The sequence below is a fragment of the Dipteris shenzhenensis genome, chromosome 8 (genome assembly GCF_047967505.1).
Source record: "Dipteris shenzhenensis isolate YYH24624 ecotype China chromosome 8, Dip_SZ_1.0, whole genome shotgun sequence".
NCBI classification, from domain to species: Eukaryota; Viridiplantae; Streptophyta; class Polypodiopsida; order Gleicheniales; family Dipteridaceae; genus Dipteris; species Dipteris shenzhenensis.
In genome coordinates, this window is record NC_141603.1 from 37,598,332 (window position 1) to 37,623,038 (window position 24,707).

A 24,707-nucleotide genomic window follows, 5' to 3' on the forward strand; every position below is an offset into this window, starting at 1 on the left:
AGGGGGGTTATGTGGGATGAGGGTTATGTGGAGGGGGTTAGGTTGAAGGGAAGACAACAAGGTGTGTATAGTGGATAGGGGGGTTGTGTGGAGGTGGGGTGTGATGAGGTGGTGAGGGGATTTTCACTTTCTGTAGGCCATTTCTCAGGTTAGAGAGCATCACCTCTTGGGTGTGCATCTCCAAGGTGTTGGTAGGGTTGTTACTCTATGAACTTTAGGGTCCAGAGGCTAAAGCTTGTGAAGACTCAAGATTGGTAATCACCTGAATGGTTTGATGTTGTTGCTTCGAATGCTCCCACCAATCATGAAACCACAGCTCATGTTATTCACTCCGATGGCAATGATCAAATGCATGCATCTGCAAATGCTTCTTGCTGCTTCTGCTCTGGAAGGAGTCTTCTTTGTTCTCATTGTTTCTTCCTTTACAGATGTTGCAAAAGTGTCGTCGGTTGTTGATTTGATACCATGTCGACGCTTTCCTTGATTAGCACTCTGTTCCTTGTGCCTTGACCTAGCTTTTCGTCTTTCTTATCTCGCAGCCTTTGTTTGCTTCTCTTGCAAGCCATGGCAAGCTTCATGTTGCCATTGATTCCATGACCATGATCAATCTAGAATACACCCAAAGAACCTAGCTAGTGAGGAAAGCAAAGAATAGAAGACAACTTACCCGAAAGAAGACAATGGCATCACATCGAGGTGCGTGCCGATTACAGGGTGTATGCAGGGCGGGGGCAGGTTGTAGGTACTAAAATATTCCAAGATTTGATGGGTGGGAGGTGTGAAAATTTGAAATTTGTGGGAATAGTGAAATTTCAGCCATCGATCTTTCCCCCTCTATTGATACACTCAGCAGATTTGGATATCACAAACAAGTGCAATGTGGCTTAAAATGCTTCAAAACACAAATAGGACAAAGGGCACGCTATAGGGTTTGATGATGTGTATTATTAAATTCAATGACCTTTGGCATACTTATGATCCATATAGCAAGCAAGTGCATGAAAAAAGAAACAATTCAAAATTGTAAATAGTGTTGGATTTATTAAAATATCTTTGCACATGCACAAATTGCACTTTTCCAACTTCTTCCATTTTAGCATGAATCTAGATACCAATACCAACAGCTATCAATGTTTTAAGACCACCATGCACTAGTCCCAATAGTTTCGATTCCAGATTTTCAATCCAGTTTGGTTTTCAACAAATCTAAAGAAAGTTATGGAGCATGCCCTCAAATGGGTATGCATCACTTTAGCACAACATTGGAGGCCCATTAACCCATGCATAATGATGTCATTTAGGTGTGTTCTTGGGTTGAGAACAGGCTCACATAGTGTACTTTAGAATGATTACTTGGTTGCATGTATGTATAGAATAAAATTTTAATGTTTTTGAATAAATTGCTATATCTTATAGTCTTTACGATGCATGCTTCACATGCAACATAGCACTTATAATGCTTTAGCAATCTCATTTCAAATCCTTATTCCATAAAATTTTTCTTTCATGTTCAAGTTATGAATGTGTACTACAACTTGAAGACAAAGTTTGCCAAATTCCATATATAGAAAAGTTATGGGTCATGCAAGATACCCATACATAGAAAAGTCCTTGAACCTTAGGCAAAATGGCTACACCCAAGCAAACAATGACCCCTTAGATTTAATGTTGTCATTTCAGTATCAAGACATGAGAGTGTTTGTATCCAACCTTAGAATGGCCAACACCAGTTTGCCATTGACCTCTTTATTAGGGTTATAGAGGATTAGAATTTCCTCTATGCCGAATGTAAATATGTTTTTCTCTTGTTGCATGCTGATGGGTAGGTGCATAGCTATGTACATAGCTCATGGGTGGTGGCTTTGAGTTATGGAAACCCTCATAAAAGACACTACACTGATGTATATATTTTCTTGAGATGGTAGATGCTTCTACAAGGACTCTTGGGATATGATGAAATGCAATGTGGGAGCATTAGCCACTCTAGAAATACGAGTTCAGGCTTAGGTAAATGCATTGCCCATAAGTGCATTGGAAAATGACTATGCAACATCCGATTTCTTCTTCATGCCTATTCTTGGTCGCAGTCGCGTGCCTATTTCTAGTTACTTTGCGATTGCAACAAGATCTTTGTGTCTCTGCATGTGGGTTACTTGTTCGAGTGATCCTCTCTTACTTCTATATGAGACCGTTTATTTCTTACTTTTAGCTAGATACTCATTTGAATGCTCTTGAAAAGAAAAAGCCATTATGAGTGTGAGTCACTATTATTAGCCCTTCTTTCACCCCATCTCCGTCTATGTAATATGAATATTAAACAAAGCACTTTCACATTCTTGGCTCCTAGAACTTTTAAAAGGTTGTATCTCAATGCTCAAGTGCAAGATAGACGGACTGTTTCTTTTTTATAAATGTCTTGTTCTATAAAAAAAAGTTGAGAGCTAAAGGTACTCTTGTATTCTAATTTACGTAGCATGGCTTTTGGAGTTGGACTCTCTCTCTCTCTCTCTCTCTCTCTCTCTCTCTCACACACACACACACACACATCCCCATATGTGTTTGTGTGTGTGACATATCCCCCTGTTGATCCCATAACTCTTGACCTATAATTAAGATGCTTGGTTAAAAGAAGGTATTCAACTTGTACTTTGGAACAGTGAGTGCTGATAACATTGCTAGAGTGGTACTTGATTGAAAATATTGATAGAAAGATCCGCTAGGATGATCTTCGATTGATGAAAATGTTGCTTGCTTATTTGAATGCTACTTCACTTGTAGCATAAATTGTAGGTATGGACAAAAAGACTAGCATCATCATCATATAACGCCCGATCAATACACCCATGATCCGGGCTCCTAAAAGGTGCATCCAGAGCACCTGGTAGTCCCATTGCATAATCATGCATAACCTGAGGTGCCACTACCTGTGGCTCTCTAACCTCTTGTGGTACCAGCTGTACTGGGACTGCATCAAGTGGCAAAAGTTCTCCATGTGGATCATGTAGTAGCTGTCCATCCTCCTGGAACACCACTCTTCAAACTGCCATTATCTTTGTGGATTGTTTATGCATTTGATCCTCATCCCAATCCTCATCCAAGATGTGGTCATGGCTGTGTACATACCCCAAGAGTAAGCACTTCCTAGGCCTAGGCTTTAGCCTAGCGATATCTTTTCATTGAAAGACCGGATGCCAAAGTTGTAAACAACAAAGTTGTAGCTTGTAGAAAGATCTACAACTTGTCAGTTGACCTGAAGATCCAAATCCTTGTGGATTCTCATATATTCTCACTTGAAAATAGCTTCCTGTACCTTGGTCACAAATAGATAGTAGACTGCAACTTTTTGTGGTTTTGCAAAGGCTGCAACTCCTGCAACGTATATCGGATCAACTTGCTTCCAAAAGCAAAGTTGTAGTTTGTTCTACGAAGTACAACTTTTTAGTTCGGCACAAAGTGCAATTATGCATCAAGAAAGAGATATTCAGTCCTGAAAATGACTATTTTGTTATAAAAACAGCAACAGTAGCTTCCTTGTATGCTTATTGCCCTTTACAGCACTCATTTGCTCTAGCGAAATAGCCCCAAAAACAATCTCGACATATGCCAACTGTAATGCCTAATCAGTGACAATACATCCATCACAACTGTTTCTTATCTCATCTACAGAGAATGATCTCAGCCCCTGTATCCAATATGGTACTCATGATAATTTTTCTGTTCATCTTACTTCTAACGCCCATCCACAAACTCACTGGATCAATGGGAGAATAGCCACCACATTCACAGTTGTGTTGGATTAACTTTAGTCAGATGCAACAACATCACCTCTTTCAAGTCTAGATTCAGCTCAAGTGACGGGATATCAAGCCAAATAGTCTCCTTAGTGCATTGAGCTGCATCTCAGATTATTGTCAAGAAGATGCTGAACCACATTTTGTTATACAAGATTTCTACCACGACGATGACACGGTCGAAGAGAACTTCATCCATGCATGTACTGACACAGTGGACCCATGTCAGCCAAGGTAATGATCCAATCAAGTGGATTTGAAGCAACACACATGTTATCAATGTGCTCTAGTTTCCTTCTTTTGGCTTGTGCCAAAGCAGTAGTGAGGAGAGATGTCCCTCTAGCCTCGACCCTACTAGAATAAAAAAGAAAGTTTTCTTCCTATACGGGCGATTCCATCCAGCGAGTAACCTGTTGCTTCTCTGCCCCTCTGAAGGTTTGAAAGCAAGATCTACTGAGATTATAGAGCTCCCTAAGATCTCTACATTTGACACTACTGTCCACGATTGGCACCTGCATCTTCATCATGTGTCTTCTACCCTAACCTTCAAGCACCACCACCAGGAAGGGGCACATTGGTGGGAAGGGTCTCTCTCCAATCTCTCAATGGGTTGGCTCTAATACCAGTTGTTGGAGCACAACGAAAGTCTAAGAGAGAGAGAGAGCCAAAGAGGGACACCAGAATTGTGGGTGCAAGACCACCCTAATCTTCAAGGTATTCATATTTATAGGTATTGTGTGTATGGTACATAACTAGGGTTAGGCACAGGGTCCTTTAACCCCCACACCATGGGGAAACAAAATTTGTATTTCTTGAGTTTTAAAAGCTAGGAAGCATGGTGTTAAATATTTTGCACTCATTGGAGCTTTGTTATAGGTTGCAATCTTGTGTATTCATCAAAGGTCTATCTCCAAGTCACATGGAGCTAAGATGGAAAAGTTGGAAGGGAAAAAGGGTACCAAACTACCTCAAAATTATGCCTTTAGAGTCACAATTTCAACCTACCATACTAGAAGCACTTGGGAAACACTTAGGTCTAGTTGCTACCAAAATTTGAGCTCAATACAACCATAGATGAGGGAGTTATCACTGTTTCTTTGGCCAACTTTTGTGATGTAATGCCGGATTACTATGCACACTATTTCTCCCATCCTTTGTGCTGCTAGTAGGCCTCAGTAAGGGCTTTCCTTTCCACATAGAAGCCCCTTGGTTGCTACTTAGGATAGATCTAATTTGATACTCTAGTCTCTGTTTGCTCGATTTGGGGGTTTCTCTCAAATCTCCTTCATGGCTGAAGCATCAAGTGGTTAGATGCTCAAAAGTTTAAGTATTTTACTGCTTTTGCTTGGCATTGATGGGTGTTGGTCATACAAGTAGATGGATAAAGTATTTAATGCTCCAAAGTTGGTCTATCACTATGCAAATCATGTTTTTCAAGACATATGCTTGGATGAAAGGTTATATTGGTCACAAGAATGCATTATTCCTGATGTTTCAGACTGGTTCAGTGATGCATGCAGCCCCTTTGCTTTTCTATGTGGATGAAATTCTCTATGCATACTACAAAATTTTGAGGTTAATTATGTATGGCTTTATGTTTCATACACTATGCTATGCAACATTGAAGCATATGATGGATACTCTTCATAGGTTCTCTGCCTTGGATTTGCCTAAAATTCATGTAATGGTGAAAGGTTATATGCTTCACTTGAGTAGTGATTTGATAAGCATAGATCTGAAGATAGACATTATGTGCCTCAATGGTGATATACTAGCTATTCTAGCTAGTGATTATTTTATGAAGAAGAAGGAAGGAAAGATCAAAGGGATACACCAAGAACCTCTCCAATGACAATGTACCTCACACTATAGTAGATTGGAAGAGAAGGAAGAAAAGGACAAGATATGCCATCAAAGGGGGTAATCTCCCCACATCTTCAATTTAGAATTTTTGTGTGTGTGGTAAGGGTTCTCTGCCTTGGGATGTCCCCTCAAAAGATTGTTAGTCTTATGTCTTACCTTGCTGGATCTAAGGGTATTCTCATGCATAGTCATTTTCTATCTCCCAGTTGTAAACCAAGAGTCCTAGGAGTGAGTCATAGGTTGGGGCCATGTGTGTTGCCACATGATGGTGGGCAAGCCATGGAGCATCCCATGTACTACTACTCAAGGATGAGGTCATCAATTTGTGGGGGGGAATGGAGGATAAATTGATGTAATGAGATCATACCTAGGGTCCTAAGGTCTATGGTTGTGAGTGTGTTAACACATGGTGTGTGTAGGTGTGCCTATTAGGTGTGACTAATGATGTGTTAGTTAGTAGGTGTGAATGACTAAATCTAGGAGTGTGGTGTGTAATTGAGAGATAATTGTGGATCTAGAGATGCTCTCTTGAGCTCACATATGATGTCACACTTGGTTGTAACTTGTGCCTATATATTGGGCATACCTCTCTTGAATAAACTCTCTCCTTTTCCATCATCTTGCTCTCTCCATCTTGTTTCCATGCTACTCCAATAGCAATGCACATGTGCCAAATGATCTTTGGAAGAAGCTAGATCCTAAGTCTAAAAAATGCATCTTTTTGGGTTCACTACAAGACATGGGCCTTTTTCTGACACCAACATCAACACTAATTATTAAGATTTTTTTTGTTTAATGAGTGGAAATTGTTGGAAACTCTATCAGTGTGGACGTCGCAAAGAAATCATCGGTGCAAGCGTCGATGTAAGGGCATGGGTAAAATATACTTAACAGTGTTGGTACAAGCATCGGTGTAGGTGTAGGTGTCAGTTTATACTGACATTATTGCAGTGTCGGTATAGGCATTGATATATACCAACGTTTTTACAGAAGTTTAAAAAAAATTAGGTGGGGAGGATGGGGCTTGTTTCAGTCCCATCCTGCCCCACATAAAATTTTTTCCATTAAAATCACAATTAAAAGTGATACAAATGCGGAGGTGTACATTACAATTTTTCATTGACAGTCTACAAAGTGATGTCAATATGCTACAAAATGGGAAAATCCATCGAAGTAATGCGATAATGAACTACAAAATGGAAAAAGTGCCGAAATCCAAAATGGCAAATCCACCGAGGTGCTTAATCTACTACAAAATGGCAGAAGTGCCAAAATATTGAGGCACTAAATATTATCCTATCCTATTCCTCGCCCTCCTTGCTCTCCTCACCCTCAGTCTTGAGTTTGTCATGTGGCCTCCTTGCCATCATCCTCTCTGTGTGTGCTTGATCCCTTGCGCTCCTCTGCTGTGTCTCAAGTCGCTTCTTCCTCAGATCTCGTCTCTCCGTATGGGTTGAATGTGCCTCTCGAAGAATGAAACAAGTTAAAAAAACTAAGAGCATTGATTGTAAGGCAATGGTGATAGTCAAATGATAATGAAGAGGCATAGGGTATGCTCACATGATGTGCTGCCACCCTTTCCCAATCAATGTGGACTCCTCCTTTCTCCTTCTCCTTAAACCATGGCTTGGCTCCAATGCTGAAGGCCCTTATGTACTCCTAATTGTGTGGAGGCCTTCTAATCACATATTCCTATCGATCCAAATTCAATTAGCTAGATATGAATAACAAGACATTTGAACGATTGAATATATTATAAATTAAGTAGAATATGAACATATACTTACCACCCATGCCTTGTCACGTATGCCACCGCTCCTGAGGTGCGAATGACCTAGGATCTATAGGCATATCCTCCCTCTCACCACTGAGGCTCATATGCATTTGGATTGTCCCTGTGAAACTTCTTCGCTTTCTTCCAATCCTTTGGGTCCACCCACCCTGGCTTGTGCTTACCTTTGACTACAGCATCCCTTAGTTCATATCTATGAGACCTAAGGAGATGCCTCATGGAAGAAAGCATGGCATTTTTCTCAAACTCAAACTTTGGAGGATTTGGAAATTGTCTCGTAAGGGCTTCTATGCAGGCCTCCTTGGCTCTATTGTCCTGTTGTTTCCAAGTTTTGAATATATACTTTAGGAAGTGGGTGCTCACCAACCTCCTCATGTATCTGGTGAATTCCTTCCCGTTCTCGTCCTCTATAATCTCCCCAATGCTGTTCACTCTATAGAAAAGTTCCTCTGGCAAAACAAAGTCTAAAAGATTTGCAGTGGATAGAGTAGCAGAGCTAGAGGGAGGGGTGGTGTGATTGCTTAAGGAGCGAGGAGTAGCTGAGGGACTGGGCTCTAGGGTGCCACTTTCTGTGAGTGGATAGGGCAAGCAACATGATTGTTACTGCATCTCATGATGAAGTGGAGACCTGTATGGATGTGAGTGTGCAGACTTGTCTACATCCCTCAAGCAACCACAGTAGCCTTGAAGCTTACTACTAGCTCTTCACCTACAATGGGTACACCTAGGTGATGACCCCTGTATTGAAGGGGCTATAGGGGATGGCTATCGAGTAGGAAAATCCATCGATGGTGTTGATCTACCCCCGAGGTGTGTAGGAGAGGGAATAGGTAAGGTCCTCTATGACAACAGAGAGAAGAATCTCGCTGCCTTTGCATTGCTCATGGATTCAAAAAAATCTTCAAGATTCCCAACAAAGCCATGGGTTTCTAGCAAAGGAGTTCCCCGAGGGGTAGTCACATTGCTAGGCTTGACAAGAGTCGGCCTGGCCTGTGGGGAGTCCACCTAGGGGTAGGCCCTAGGCCCCTGAGGAGTCGACTGAGTGGAACCAACATCCTCTAGAGAGTACATATCATGACGTCTCCTCGTACGAGGGGTTCCATACTCTCCGGATGTTCGACGTGCTAACATGTCTAATTTGGGGGCATTGGACAAACACAAACACAAACATGAAAAAAAAACACGAGCAGGTAAGAAGCAAAAAGACAATTTACTTAAAATATAATTTATTACTTGAAACTCAAATTCAATTTAATAAAACTATGGAAAGATAATTATTTACTTGAGACAATTATGAAAAAACAATTATTTACTTAAGATAATTATTTACTTAAGACAATTTATATCCAAGAGACTTTTCATATACAAAAATTATCACAAAAAAGATTATTGTTAAACAAGAGTTTTCATATACAAAAAACATCGCAAAAATAGTTTTTTAAAACAAAATTTGTCTTCAAAAGAGGCATTCTCCAAAAATGCCAAAATAGAGAAGGAGTTCCACTGCTCTGCATTACTATCCAAGGTACTTTCCTCCTCCTCACCCCACTAGATGGGTCACTCAGGTCCTCATCTTCCACTTCTAAGATATAATCATACTCTTCTCGCACTATGTACTTGCACTCCAAGAAGACCTCTACACAACCTATTATGTCCTTTATAGTTTCATCCTTGCTATTTTCACGATCGTAGTAGTTTCTCCAAAGCTTATGGAGATCCCATAGGTTGTTTTGTGCCTGCGTCAATCTTCCTTGCTCCATGTGCAATCAATCAGGGCCCCACCCACATGCACACACTTCGATGTTATACTTCAGCCAATCTATATCATGCGCTCAAGGAAGCTCCTTGGGCTAAGGAGCAAAATAAAAAAGAGGTGGATGATAAGAAGAATAAGAGAGATGACAATGGGAAGGGTAGCACTTCATTGAAGAAATGATGAAGAATGTCTTTATAGTTTATAAAGTACTCTGATTAGGAGAATGTTAGCTACAGAATTTGGTGTATGAGAGGGAGCCCTCTCTTGGATATTTGTTATGATATATGATGAGATTATGTTGTATCCCTCTCTTTGTTATTTGTTACGCTGTATGTTTTTTAAAAGAGAGAAAAGATAGGGGATAAAGTTTGAAAAGAGAGAGAAAAAGATAGGCTCCAAGCACTAGTGCAACCTATGATTTAGTAAGCATTTACAGACTCGGATCATTCTTTAAATTCTTGGGTCTCGAATCTTAGCCTCTAAAAGAGAGGAAAAGAGATAAGGAAAGAGAGGAAAAGAGAGGAGGAAAAGAGAGGAAAAGACTGAAGGAAAGAGAGGAAAAAAGAGAGGGCAAAAGAGAGGGGAAAAGAGAGGAAAATAAAAGATGAAAGAGAGAAGGAAAAGAGAGGGGAAGAGAGGATGAAAGAGAGGAAAAGAGAGGAAAAAAGAGAGGAGAAAAAAGACTCTGAGGAAAAGAGAGGAAAAGAGAGGATGAAAGACAGAAGGAAGAGAGAGGGGAAGAGAGGAAAAGAGAGAACAAAAGAGAGGAGGAAAAGAGAGCAGGAAAAAGAGGAAAAGAGAGGAGAAAAGAGAAGAAAAGAGAGGAGAAATGATAAGAAAAGAGAGTAGAAAAGAGAGAAAAAAAAGGAAAAAAAGAACAAGAGAGAGAAGAAAAGAGAATGAAAGAGAGAAGAAAATAAGAGTGGGGAGAAGAGAGGAGAAGAGGGGAGAAGAAAGATAAGAGTTCCTACGCCCATCACTACAACTAGCACTTAAAGCGCTAGCTGCAAGCCAATGCAATCACGAAAAGAAAAAAAGGAAAAGAGAGGAAGCACATTCTTACCTAGAAATGACTTGTCCTGGCATTGGATAATCTCGCTCTGTAGAGGAGGTGTTTCATGTACTGGCCCTATAAAGAGAGGAAACATACCATTTTAAGAAAAAGATAGGCTCCAAGCATTGGTGCAGCCTAGAATTTAGCAAGCATTTAAAGACTTGGATCATTGTTTGAATGAAAGGGCCACAAGTCTATATATGCTTACTCAATGTCAGGTTGTTCAAGCTTCACGTGGGTGGAAAAGAGAGAGGGAAAGAGAGAGGAAGAGAGAAGGAAAGAGAGGAGAAGAGAGAAGGAAAAGAGAGAAAGAAAGAGAGGGGAAGAGAGCAAAAGAGGGGGGAAAAGAGAAGGAAAAGAGAGGAGAAAAAAGAAGGAAAAGAGAGAAGGAAAGAGACTCGGGAAAGAGAGAAGGAATAGAGAGAAGAGAAGAGGGGGAAAGAGAGAAGGAAAGAGAGGAAAAGAGAGGTGGAAATAGAGGAAAAGAGAGAAGGAAAGAGAGGAAAAGAGAGGATGAAAGAGAGAAATAAAAGAGAGGGGAACAGAGGAAAAAAGAGAAGGAAAAGAGAGGAGAAAAGAGAGGAAATGAGAGAATGAAAGAGAGGAAAAGAGAGAAGGAAAGAGAGAAGGAAAAGAGAGGGGATGACAGAAAAAAATAGAAGGAAAAGAGAGGAGAAAAGAGAGGAAAAGAGAGAAGAAAAGAGAGGAAAAGAAAGAAGGAAAGAAGGGAAAAATCAGAGAAAAGAGAGGAGCAAAGAGAGAAGGAAAGAGAGGAAAAGAGAGAAGAAAAAGAGAGAGCGAAAGGGAGGAAAAGAAAGAGGGAAAGAGAGGAAAAGAGGGGAGGAAAAAGAGAGGAAAAGAGAGAAAAATAGAGGAAAAGAGAGAAGGAAAGAAAGAAGAAGAGAGAGGTGGAAAGACAAGAAAAGAGAAGGAAAGAGAGGAAAGAGAGGGAAAAGAGAGGAAAAGAGAGAATTAAAGAGAGAAGGAAAAGAGAGGGGAAGAGAGGAAAAGAGAGGGGGAAACAGAGAAAGAAGAGAGGATGAAAGAGAGAAGGAAAAGAGAGGGGAAGACAGGCAAAGTGAGAAAGAAAGAGAGGAGGAAAAGAGAAGAAAAGAGAGAAGGAAAGAGAGGAAAAGAGAGGAGAAAAGAGAGGAAAAAAATAGGAAAAAAAGAGAAGGAAAGATAGGAAAAAGGAATGAAAGAGAAGAAAATAAGAGTGGGAAGAAGAGAGGAGAAGAGGAGAGAAGAGAGGATAAGAGTTCCTACACCCATCATTGCAGCTAGCACTTAAGGCACTAGCTGCAGGCCAATGCAATCTCGAAAAGAAAAATAGGAAAAAGAGAGGAAGCACATTCTTATCTAGAAATGACGTGTCTTGGCACCAAATAATCCCTCTCGAAATAGGAGGTGTTTCGTGTACTGGCCCTATAAAAGAGAGGAAACATACCATTTTAAGAAAACTAATTAGTGAAAGGAGGAGTTTGGAGAATCCTACAAACAAAGAGACAAAGAGGAGCCTACAAATAGGGAGAAAGCACGAAAACCATAGGTAGAGATTTCATACTCTTCTCTTTCATGATTGTTTTTTGCAGTCAACGTTTGCTTGGGTGTAGCCAATCACATAACTGTTTTTGGGCCCATTTTGAGGTGGTGACGTGATGCACTCTTGGGTGAATATTTGAATTTTGTATAAATGCACTTCTGAGTAAATATTTGAAATTTGCACAGACCCATTCTCATTGGAAATTTTCCTGACATCATGATGGCACGCTGGCGTAATAATGAGATGCAATCTATTTATTCTGAACACCGCATAGCTTGACACATGGCATCTCTACACTACTTCGCACATCGCAAGCTCTGGCCTTCTGATCCATTTGACCATCTATCATCGTGCAGCCTTTTGCCGTAGCTTTTCCACCTGCCACTGGGCACTGCACCCATGCAGATCATTAAAATTGATGGTTGGCTTAGAGAGACCAACGCACTGGTTCTTGGCATAATAATGAGACACAATCTATCATTTTTAACACCTCCACAATGCAGTCTCTGGCCTGTGACCACCTCTCATCGTGTAACCTTTTGTCACATCTTTGCCCATGCAAATCATAGGTTGGCTTGGAGAGACCACTGTGCTAGTTTTTGGTGTAATAATAAGATGCAATTTATGATTCTGAGCATCGTCTTAGTGTAGTCTCTGGCCTAATGACCTGTTCATCCCCTCGAATTCAAGGTTGTCTTGGAGAGACCACTGCACTAATTCTTGGAGTTATAGCTCCTTTACCTATTTTTACGTATTACAGGAGGAGGTCTATGATGACCAGCGCGCTGGCAAATAGAAGGAGATCTATGACAACCACCATGCTGGTTCTTGGAGTTATATATTTGTGTACCAAGGAAAATGTATTCCCTTGTGCAACCAACCTTAGTGGCCAAAAGATTACATCCAGCCATTGCTGAGAGCCTCGTTTGAGTAGGAGGAAATTGGTACAACTCAGTATTTCTACCAAGCTAGCTTGTTGCATTTAATTTTTTTAGGGAGCCAAAGAAGGAGACGATGGAGAGGCCAAAGGCCATGCACATTTCCAAGACTTAGATTACGCCCCTCCCAACAAGTGGAGATTAATTTGCTCTGAAAGTACTAAGGCCTTCATCGACATCTAGGGGGAACCCATACATCACAGCCCCATAAAGAGGCCCTTTGTGAGCATGTCATTTAGGGTGGTGACATGCAGATGTGGGGGGAATCGGCCAGGTAGGAATGAAGGGTCTCCACTAGTGCCAACATTTCTACTCCAGGTGAGTGCAATGCAATCACCTTATATGAGAAGACATATAACATTGGGATCATAGAGCATCGAGGGGGGTGGTAGTAGGCATGGTGAAGATGAGTGGGTGAGCAACAAATGAGGAAGGGAGCAAATGAGTGAGGAGAGTTGGAGAAGGGAGTGTGGAGCAAAGTAGAGGAGGGGCAGAAAAGAGCTAGAGGAGGGGTGTGGAGCAAAGTAGTAGAGCGTGTGGAGCAAAGTAGTAGAGCAGGGGTTGATGAGAGCAACGTAGTAAAATGCCAAATGCCACAGATCTTATACATTATAAAGTTCAAGCCATCGTGGTGGCTAGATCCTAGGGTTCCATCCATATTAATTACAGGTGCCATCCCACACGGGTTGGTAATCATGAAGCAGACACCATGTAGTGGGTGAGCAGGATGACACTCCGGTGGTAGGTAATTAATTGCCAGCCACATGGAATCTTAGCCACGATAAACATGGCTGATGAGAGCCACCACCACCGGGCAATAATTCCCACAAAGATAAATATGAAGCTCTAATCACTCATTACAATGCACTCTTGTACTCTACTGAGAGCATGCGAGCCTGATGATTGGTACTTTTTACTACACTCGTAGTGATCATGCATGCTTAAGCCCGGTGGTGGGTGAGTAGGCCATTTCGGGCCTAGTAATTTTAACTACCAGCCTGATGGAATCATAGACACGATAGACATGGTTGTAATCACTCATTACCATGAAGGATGGGACAGAGAGCAGCTAGGGTGGAGAAGACAACAACACAGCTGTTTAGGCCTGGAAGGATGTAGAGAGTAGCCATGGTGGAGCAAGTTGCAGCAACCACAATGAGGGTTGTTTTTTGAAACACTGTTGGAAGTCTCAAGAGTAAGCTACAAGACCTTACAACAATATATCGATAGGGTTATGCATGAGCTTGCCGTGGCTTTAAACATTTATGAAAAGCAATCCGTCGTCTGAGAGATTTTCAAACTAGAGTGGAAGTCTTGGAAATGACCCATGTTGAGCAACTTCAACAAATGCTGAGGGATTTAGATGAAGCTGTTACATAGAGTTAGAAAAGAGTGGAGGAGATGAAGAAGGACATCCACAGCCTTAGAATGAGGAAGGAAGGAATCAAGAAGCAAATTCATGTACAAATCAAGACTATGGTATTGACAGCCACAGTAGTTAAATCAGATGCCTATCCTGCTCTGGAACAGGGTCCAAAATGCATGCGTGCTACCACCCTGTGCACATTTTTTTCTTTTTGGGGTGTTTTTGCATCAAAATCACTAGGTGGAGAATGCCATTTGCCATTGCCCAGGTCATGGACATATCAAATGTGCTTGCCTGCTACAACTATCTACGCGACAACAAAGTAGATGTTGCAGCTCAATTTGCCATTTGGGCAAAAGATGCAAAAGACAAGGAGCTCAAATTGAAGAAGGCCAAGACCAAGCCTAACTGCAAGGAAAAGGAGCCTAAAAGGACGAACTAGCTCCCCTCAATAAAGGAGCAAGAAGGGCCAAGCCTACAACCAGGAAGCTCAAATAAAGGAAAGAGGAAGCAGCATGAATGAAGGGTCTGAGCCCCTGAAGGAAGGAACTAGCCCCATTCTAGAAAGGAGCAAGGAGGGTCGAGCCTGCAATCACGGAGCTCAACAAGGTGACCTACTCAAAGGAATGTGGAACCAGCTCCCTAAAGGAAAGGAGTACTTGAGATGTAATCTGAAGGAAGGAGTCTTTGAGATGTAATCTATGTAATCTGTGTGTAATCTATTGAAATATTAATCTTCTCTAGAGTTTACTTGGGCAATGTTTTCTTAGCTACATGACTAGATAGTGTCCTTTGACATGCTAAGGACCATAATATGAGATGAAAGATTTCAAGAAAAATTTTGATTAGTGAACTAATGTGAGATGAAAGATTTCGATTAGACAACTATTGTGAGACAAAAGATTTCGATTAGACAACTAACATGAGACTGAAGAATGAGAAGGTTGGGCTCAATGAACTCTCTCCCTATTTAAGTGCAGTGCAGACACAACTAAGAGCCCATTATGAAATCTAGCCCCAAAACCATGTACACCAATCCACCTCCTGCAATTCTATGGCATATCCAAAAAACTTTGGAATGCTTTTGTTCTATCTCAAAATGCACGTGTGCTACCACCCTGTGCACATTTTTTTCTTTAGGTGTTTGTGCATGCAAAATCACTAGGTAGAGAATGCCATTTGCCATTGCCTAGGTCATGGATAGATCAAATGTGCCTACTTGCTACAGCTATCTATGTGACAATAAAGTAGATGTTGCAGCTCAATTTGCCATTTGGGCAAAAGATGCAAGAGACAAGGAGCTCAAATTTAAGAAGGCCAAGACCAAGCCTAACTGCGAGGAAAAGGAGCCTAAAGGAAGAAACTAGCTCCCTTCAAAAAAGGAGCAAGAAGGGCCAAGCCTACAACCAGGAAGCTCAAATCAAGGAAAGAGGAAGCGGCATGAATGAAGTGGTCGAGCCCCTGAAGGAAGGAACCAGCCCCATTTTAGAAAGGAGCAAGGAGGGTCGAGCCTGCAATCAGGGAGCTCAACAAGGTGACCTGCTCAAAGGAATGTGGAACCAACCCCCTAAAGGAAAGGAGTCCTTGAGATGTAATCTAAAGGAAGGAGTCCTTGAGATGTAATCTGTGTGTAATCTATTGAATTATTAATCTTCTCCACAGTTTATTTGGGCAATGTTTTCTCAACTATGTGACTAGATAGTGTCCTTTGACACGCCAAGGACCATAATGCGAGACGAAAGATTTCGAGAAAGATTTTGATTAGTAAACTAATGTGAGACGAAAGATTTCGATTAGACAACTACTATGAGACAAAAGATTTCAATTAGACAACTAACATGAGATTGAAGAATGAGAAGGTTGGGCTCAATGAACTCTCTCCCTATTTAAGTGCAGTGTAGACACAACTAAGAGCCCATTATGAAATATAGCCCCAAAACCTTGTACACCAATCCACCTCCTACAATTCTATGGGATATCTGTCCTTTGAATTTTGTGCCCAAATGGCAAATTGAGCTGCAGCATCAACTTTCTCATCAAAGATAGCTGTAGCAGGCAGGCACATTATGTCCATGTCCTAGGCAATGGCAAATGACATTCTCTACATAGCAATCTAGCATGCACAAACACACCAAAGCAAAAAATGTGCACAAGGTGGTAGCACGCAGACCATTGGATCATGCAGTCATCTATGATGGGAATAATGCAAACATGCATTTTGGACCCTACTGCATAGCAGGATAGGCATTTAATTTAACTATTGTGGCCGTCAATACCACATTCTTGCTCTATACATGATGAAGTTTCTTCTTGATTCCTTCCTCCCTCATTACAAGGTGTGGATGTACTCCTTCATCTCCTCCATTCTTTTCTCACTTCATGCAATAGCTTCATCTGGATCCCTTAGCAAATTGCTCAAAAACGTCAACATGGGATGCTTCCAAGACTTCCACTCTAGTTTGCATATCTCTCAGGAATGACAGACTACTTTTTAAAACTTTTAAAAGCTATTGCAAGCTCATGTACAACCCTATCATGATCTTGTCATAGGGTCTTATAGCTTACTCTTTGAACTTCCAATAGTGTTTCAAAAAAATAACCCCCATCATGGCTACTACAACTTGCTCCACCGTGGCTACTCTCTGCATCCTTCTTGGCCCGAAGAGCTACCTCATTATCTTCTTCTCCACCCGGCTACTCTTTTTCTCATCCTTCGTGGCCTTAAAGCTCTCTCACATATCCTCCATCACTACTTTGGTTTTTGCATTCTCGCTTTTCAGCTCCTCCATCATCTATTCTTTTTCAATGTTCAATGCATTCTCCATGTTGCAGAGCCATTTGTAAATACCCTCCTATTTGCCTCTCTGATCTTCAAGCTCCTTTTGCATTATTGCTAGCTCCTTCTCCGTGATGTCCCCATGACTTCTACCTTATTCAATCCTATCACAGAGCTCCTTTATGTGCTTCTCTGATTCTTTTCTTCTATGCCTTTCCCTGTCGACCATTTTTGCAACGGCCTCAACTTGCTCTCGATCCTATAAGTCCCTCGCTTCTACCTCCTCTACCTTGGGGTCTGCACCCTCCCTGAGCTTTTTCTCAAGTTGCACTACCTTTTTTGCACCGGTGGCTCTCTTGTAGAAAAATCACCTTCTGAGACATCTTATCCTATTGCTCAAAAATCCCTTCAAGGGTAGATGTCATTAGGTGCATTACAACTCCAGTCGACTAAGATGATAATTGGGATTTTCCATCCATGCAATTCTTCATATTGGTTATCACGCTCTTGGAGATCACTCTTGAGAAAGATACATCACGTCCTTTCAATTTCCCTACTCATGCTTGAACCTACCAAAACTTCACGGTTTCTCTCGTATCAGGAAAGAAGTGCATTGTCTTCTTCAGCACATCTTGGTGTGTTGGAAAGCTAGAAATCTTGACTCCACCATCTTTACTAATCTGAGCATTGGGGTATACATCTAGTGTCATGAACCTGTTGGAGGATGCACATGTGCATGGAAGAATTATGCATAAATAGAGAAGCATTGGCCCTCCAAATGGGGTGTAAGGAGTGCCCACGTGAGTGTATTTTTGCTAGACTCTTCTCTACATGCTCCACACAATCCACAATCCATATATGAATGCATAATGCATCATGCACACATTCCATGTATACGAGAGGTCACAACCTCTCATGCCTCTTGGGATCCATCCCTTGGGCATGGCCCATCATTCTACCCTTAGCCTATGACACTTTATGCCTACCATTTATTAATGCACCCATGCATTCCTACCCATTGCTCTCCTAGGACTTACATGTGTGAGTGCTCCATTTATATTAATCAATTAACATATCCAATACATTATCCATATGGCATTTAGCCATTTAAACCTACCTAGCCTACCTTCTAATTATTACATTTGATCATGCTAGCTTAATACATTCTAGACTACAAAACCATGTCGTGACATGCTCTCTTGCTTGGGACATAGATGTCCTCATCTACTAGGTATTCTTCTTTGTCTTCATGGTCTTTAGCTGTCATTAGGTTCCTGCATAAACTTCCATACAACATCTTCAATGTTTCATCTTCATGTCTAGTACTCCTACCAAACAAGTCCAACATTAGTATGTTCCTTTAAAGCAAATTTCCAAATAAATCAATAAGAAATACATAGTGTTTATCTTTCATGTTGTGTTGTCCATATACTCCTTTGCTTTGGACATTTCTACAAAGACTAATTTAACTTTATCCATTAGGGTTAGTAGGAATCCAGGTCCATTCTACTTTTCCTTTCCAATAAGATATCATTTCCTAATCTATCTTTCTCATATGCTTGCATTGGTCAAAGTTCCAAATGACCAATTTGGAACCATTAGTTTTAGGTTGATCAGACCCAAAACTTACAAAATAGGCCTAGCTTACAAGATCAAGATCAGCAGATCTTGCTTGAGTGCTCATAGTCATGCGTCCATGACTTACCAATTACTTGAGATCTCTCTAAGGTCACCAGACCTTACTAAGCACTTACATACCTAGTCCAACACTTTCAGTGATTATTCCAAATGAATCACTATTTTCGATATCCTAGATACTACTCAACTATCCTAGTCTAAATTAAGGTCACAAGACCTAAGGCCATGTATAGGTTCCCACTTGCTATACTTAGCAAGGAAGTTACCATCTACTAATTTTTCCTAATATGTCTTCTAACACCCTCTTGCATGGGAAGAGCCCAAGTACTACCTTAGCTCATCAGCCCAACCTAAAGAATAACTTAACCATCTCTAATTCTCTCAGGCACCATGGATGCCTTCCAAAGGATCCAGTTTGCCCAATGTCTCTGTATGATACCATTGTGTAGATTCAAGGTTATAATGACCCAGCAATGCAAAAAACATGGAAGGGCCTAGCTCATTTTCAATCACACTTTCAGTGATGGTAATTTTTTGACCTTGAGAGAGTATTTGTCCCTCCTTCATGTTCACCTCCTGTACCAACTTGGTGAAGTTGTTGAGAGCATTCCCAACATTGCCGTAGACCAGTGACCACCTCTCACACTGGGCAGTGTGCCCATGCAGATCATTAAAATTCAAGGTTGGCTTGGAGAGACCACCGCACTGGTTCTTGGTGTAATAATGAGACATAATCTATCATTCTGGACACTATTGCAGTGCAGTCTCTAGCCTGACCAATTATCGCATAGCCTTTTTCCATAGCTTTACCACCTGCCACTAGGCAGCATGCCGATGCAGATCACAGGTTGGATTGGAGAGACCACCGCGCTGGTTTTTGGCATAACAATGAGACACAATCTATCATTTTGAACATCTCCTCAGTGCAATGTCTGACCTGATGAGTTGTCATCGCCCAGAATTCAAGGTTGTCTTGGAGAGACCACTGCACTCTTCTTGGAGTTATAACTCCATTACCTATTTTTACATATTATAGGAGGAGGTCTATGACAACCAGCATGCTTGTAAACAGAAGGAGATCTATGACAACCACCATGCTAGTTCTTGGATTTATATACTTTTGTGGCTCTCCCTCTCTCATACGTTCTTCCATTCCTCTTTCGCTATTGAGATCTCTCAATCCCAAGGCTTGGCCAACCAATTCACAGCCTAGAGACTGAAGTTCATCAAACCCACCCATAAAAGGACACAGGGTCCTCAACTATAGCCTGATGCCAAATAGAATCCTCTTCGAACATTTTATGATGTGAAAGTGACCTTCCAGATGATGTGCTATTTGACACTGTCTAGGTAGGCAAGAGCTTGGGAGCTCTTTTTGGGGTCTGATGATTGGGATGGATATTTTCCATGTTTTTGTAAGTCTTAAGCCATTGGTCCAATATTTCTTGACATTCGCAAACTAATTGTTATGCCTCTACGAGGCATTATTTCTTAGTGGCTAGATCGAGGTATTCATTCTAGCCTACTGGCCTTACATCCCATCTAAAGGTTGTACTCCACTTACCCTATCCTTCTCCTTAGGCCATGGTGCAGTAGGATATATGGTGAATCGGATGAATTATGATGATATGGATGTGGAGACCATCACAATCTCTTCATCTGAGCCACTCTCAATGATGACTCGATCTGAGCCCTTTCCCACTTTAATTGCACTTGTGCAACCTTTACCCTTGGACTGAGAGGTGTTTGATCTTCCCCTCTTACCCTATTTATAGAGCTCCTTACTCATGGCCTTAACTTGGGCCCCGATGATCACATTAAATGACACTAAGGACACCTCGCCTCTCTCATACTCAGCAATTTAATGCTAGTTTTAGGGTCTGGAGCCATTCTATGTGCTCTCCTCATGGGAGAATCCTTGTATAGATGGTCGACTCTGCAACTTAAACATAATGGGGTGTTCAAACTAGTTGTGGTTGTCCCAGGCATAGGTTGGTCATCCTTGTATGGACAGTCCTTAAGAAAATGAGATCCCTAGCATTTGTAACAAGCTATGGTTTGATTGGCAAATTCCTTATAAGAAAACTCACTTTCATGATGCAAACTTTTGCAAGTGTAGCATTGGATAGCCGATCATTGTGTTGTGGGAGCCATCTGATGCACTAGAATATAATGTTTGTCTTGCATGATGTAATGACTTACTTGACTTGTTTGATACACTGACTTTCATAAGGAGCTCGAGTTCAATACCTATACCCTCCTAGACCTCAAGGGCATGTGTTGCCCACTCTGTCTAGTTGCCAAGTCCAAATCAGTCACACTGTGTCTTTCTAGCCCTAAAGCAGCAGTCGTTGTGTTAGCCTTAAAGTAGCAACTCCCTGAATTGTTGTGTTGTTAGTCATTACATTAGCCTTATAGCAATAGTCACTGTGTTAGCTCTATAGCAGTGACTCGAGCTCTTAATGTGATGCGCCCATAAAGCAACGACTTCTAACATAGTAGGTGATCAAAGCGATGACTGGTATAGCAATAGATGACTAGTAAAGAAACAATTAATTAATACAACAGGTCAAATATAGCAACAACTCCTAACGCAATGGGTTGAGAATTGTTGTGTTAACCTTAAAGCGGGGGTTGACCTTTGAAATGACAATTTTGAGTTTATTAAAGGCCAGGTGGTGTTACATGAGGTGGGTGGGGGTGGTTGGCCAACTAGCAATCCTCGTGTCAATCGCTTGCATTATAAAGTAGCGACGATTGGTTGAGTTGCTACATCAACCTTATAGCAACAACAACCCACAGTCAGACTAGGTTGCTAACTAGTTTTTGGTACTCTTTGGTAATTTTTGAGTTTTTGTGTAAGGTTTATGAGCGCAAGGGGATGCTATGCTACCTACTCTACCTACTCAAACCAACAAATCACAAAAAACAACTTGGAATTGTCAAATGGGGGATTTTTGAAAGAGGTGTCTGAGAACTCACTCAACCTCAACTAAATCTGATCCAACCTCATTTTTTAGTGTTTTTGAGTGAGATTTGACACCACACACACTTTAGCAATCACCCAAACTAGCTATTCCTACAATGTGATAGCAAAATACACTAAAAAACAAGCTCAAATGCATGAAAAGCACCTTATGGATAGCAATGACACTTTGAACTCACACTTTCTTCCTTCAATCCCATTAGATACTCTCCATATACTCCATTAGAAACAATCCTATCTCATCTGGAAGCATTATGTAATGGGTGTTAATGGTAGAGATCTTGTTCAATATGAAAGCATAACTCAAGCATCCCCCAGTTATGGTGCCAAAAATGTGTAGTCTGGTGGTGACTCATGTGATGTGGGGATCTTGGAAGAAATCATACCTCGAACATCCCCTAAAAGCATACCTCAGACATCCCTAGTTATGATGCAAAAAATGTATAGTTTCGCAGTGACTCACATGTCATGGGGATCTTGGAAGAATGTCATCAGAGCTTCTACTCCCAAGCAACTCCTTGTGGGAGCTTCAAATGCACAAGCTTCACACTTGTGTCACCCAAGCGCTTAGTGGATTGTGTGCAAGCAATTCCACGAGGAAGAAGTGAGAGAAGGGAAAGAGAGGAAGGGGAATGCGAGAAGGGAATGAGAATGAGAGGGGGGGGAATGGGGGATTGGGATAGTGGCAATCACAAGGCAACTAGCAAAGGAAACAAGAAGACTCAAGTACAAGAGAATGTACAGAAAGAGAGCTATTTCAAATGTTTCAATTACACAATGAAGCCCAAAGTCAAACTTCTGGCCTTAAATACACTCCACCTTTAGAAGGGAGGGCTAACCTTTGTACTCTCTTGTACCTCTCTTAGTCTCATGTTACAAACACTTGGACCCATACAACTCCAAGGAAAATAGCATAAGCTAATCCTCACACCCTCTCCTACATCTCCACTTGCTATTATAACATATGAACTATTAATCATTGTTTCATGTTGCGACAGATAACGAATATGCACTCCAGGTTCTTGTGGGTCCAGATCCGCCGATGCACTAATAGCTATGACCTCTTTATAGCAATATGCTACTTCCCACCTGAGACATCTCACTTTGATAGGGATACGCATGACGAGAGTGAGTCATCGCCATATGCATCCCTCTTCCCAAACATTCTAGATCTTTTGAGTTATGGTGAATTCCTTCTCGTTGGGGACTTCAACCCTAGGAAGGGTACACGTTAGGCACCACTACTTGAGATTAATCCATTCGACTACCCAATATTTACTTGGATGAGGTACATATGACACAAGTATTAGGTGACAAATAGAGTCCAATCACATCACATGAACATGCACGACATAACATTGTGCCATTCTTTCCTAGGGCCTCCTCTCTAGTAAAAGACCTTTCATTTCATTGCAAAATCCCCCTCATTACTACTATAAACAGTTCAAATTTTGTCCTCCATCTTCGATCCGCTCAAATCGAGGGTAACTAGTATATTTGGCAGAGATTATGTAGCTTGTAGAAAGATCTACAACTTGTCAGTTGACCTTAAGAGCCAAATCCTTGTGGATTCTCAGATATTCTCACCTGAAAAACAGCTTCCTGCACATTGGTCACAAATAGACAGTAGACTGCAACTTTTTGTGGTTTTGCAGAGGCTGTAACTCCTGTAGCTTATACCGGATCAACTTGCTTCCAAAAGCAAAGTTGTTGTATGTTCTATGAACTACAACTTTTCAATTTGGCACAAAGTGTAATTCCGCACCAGGAATATTCAATCCTGTAAATGTCTGTTTTGTCATAATAACAGCAACAGCAGCAATTGTAATGTCATGACCAATGGCAAACACAATGCCATAAAATCAGCCCCGAATACGGTAACAAATCAGCCCCAAAATGCTGACAAACCAGCCCTGAAACAGCTCCAAACAATGCTAATCTGACAGGATCTCAATACATCACCGTACCACCGTATGTATCCAACATAGGCAAGTAACCATGCATCCAACAAACTGTCAATGCATCTCAACCAGGCATGTACCATTGTCAAAGCATGTGTCACTACCACTGCCAAAGTGATGTACCTGCAAGAAAGATATGCAACCCACTGAGTAGAAAGAGAGAGCCGAGCTCTATGATGAGGGAGTGAAAGAGGCCTGGGAGATGATTGTATGGTATGAATGCAGGGTGCTCGAAAAGAAGAGTGTCGATGAAGACCACTTGCTAGCCAAAACCACTCAATTCCATAGTATAACCAGTGCCAAAAGCATCTGAAAACAAATGCATTAGCCTTGCAATCCACTACACTGCATGATCAATGCATACAGCGTCCAAACCGGCCCAAAATGACATCAAATTGCATCCAAAAAATGCATCAAACAGGGGCTCAAAATGCAACACTTTTGGACTCCAAAAATCAGCAAAAAATTGCTCTAAACAATGCCTGAGATGCCCTTCCTCTTCGCCGAACGTAACAAGTACAACAGCCCCAACGATTACTGTAACTTCAACAGCCAAATCTTCACCACTTTCACTTCTTCACTTTACATCGCTGGCCTCATTGCATCTTTCTGTGCTTACACTGTTACTCATGCATTTGGAAGAAAACCGTCCATGCTCACTGGTGGAGTTAGCTTCCTCGCCGGCGCTGCCATCAATGGTGGCGCTAAGGATGTTGCCATGCTTATCGTCAGCCGCATCTTGCTCGGTGTCGGTGTTGGGTTTTCCAATCAGGCCGTGCCTGTGTATCTTTCCGAGATAGCTCCCCCAAAGATTCGCGGAGCTCTCAATATCATGTTCCAGCTAGCCATCACCATCGGAATTCTGTGCGCAAACCTGATCAAACCGAGCACCTTACACCCTGGGGATGGCGAGTCTCTCTGGCACCAGCTCTTGTTCTAGTGGTTATCATGACTATGGATTCCGCGTTCACACTTGGTGATGGCAATCATGATCCCATTCTTTCTTCCTAAAGGCTCGAACTCAAGCAAATGTACCAAGATTGTTTCGAATCTGCTCCAACCTCGCATCAATAGCAAGCTCCATAGTAGCTGGTAGACTTGTGCATTATTCTCAATGATGGCCATCCTTTTCACCTGAGCTTCACAAAATCGGAGATGGAGTTCTTGTAGAGTGCAGCCCACATCATGAATTCCAATCCTGCACCTTCTACATCAGCTCCAAATCTAGGTACTCCATGCCCAA

General features: G+C 41.5%; 1 protein-coding gene across 1 annotated transcript; it reads left to right on the forward strand.

The window, feature by feature from the left end:
• The first annotated feature begins 23,942 nt into the window (after positions 1 to 23,942).
• On the forward strand, positions 23,943 to 24,404 carry LOC147899460 (sugar transport protein MST6-like). Its single transcript, XM_087377734.1, has one exon. The coding sequence runs from the start codon at positions 23,943 to 23,945 to the stop codon at positions 24,402 to 24,404; it is 462 nt and encodes a 153-aa protein (XP_087233860.1).
• Positions 24,405 to 24,707: the final 303 nt, after the last annotated feature.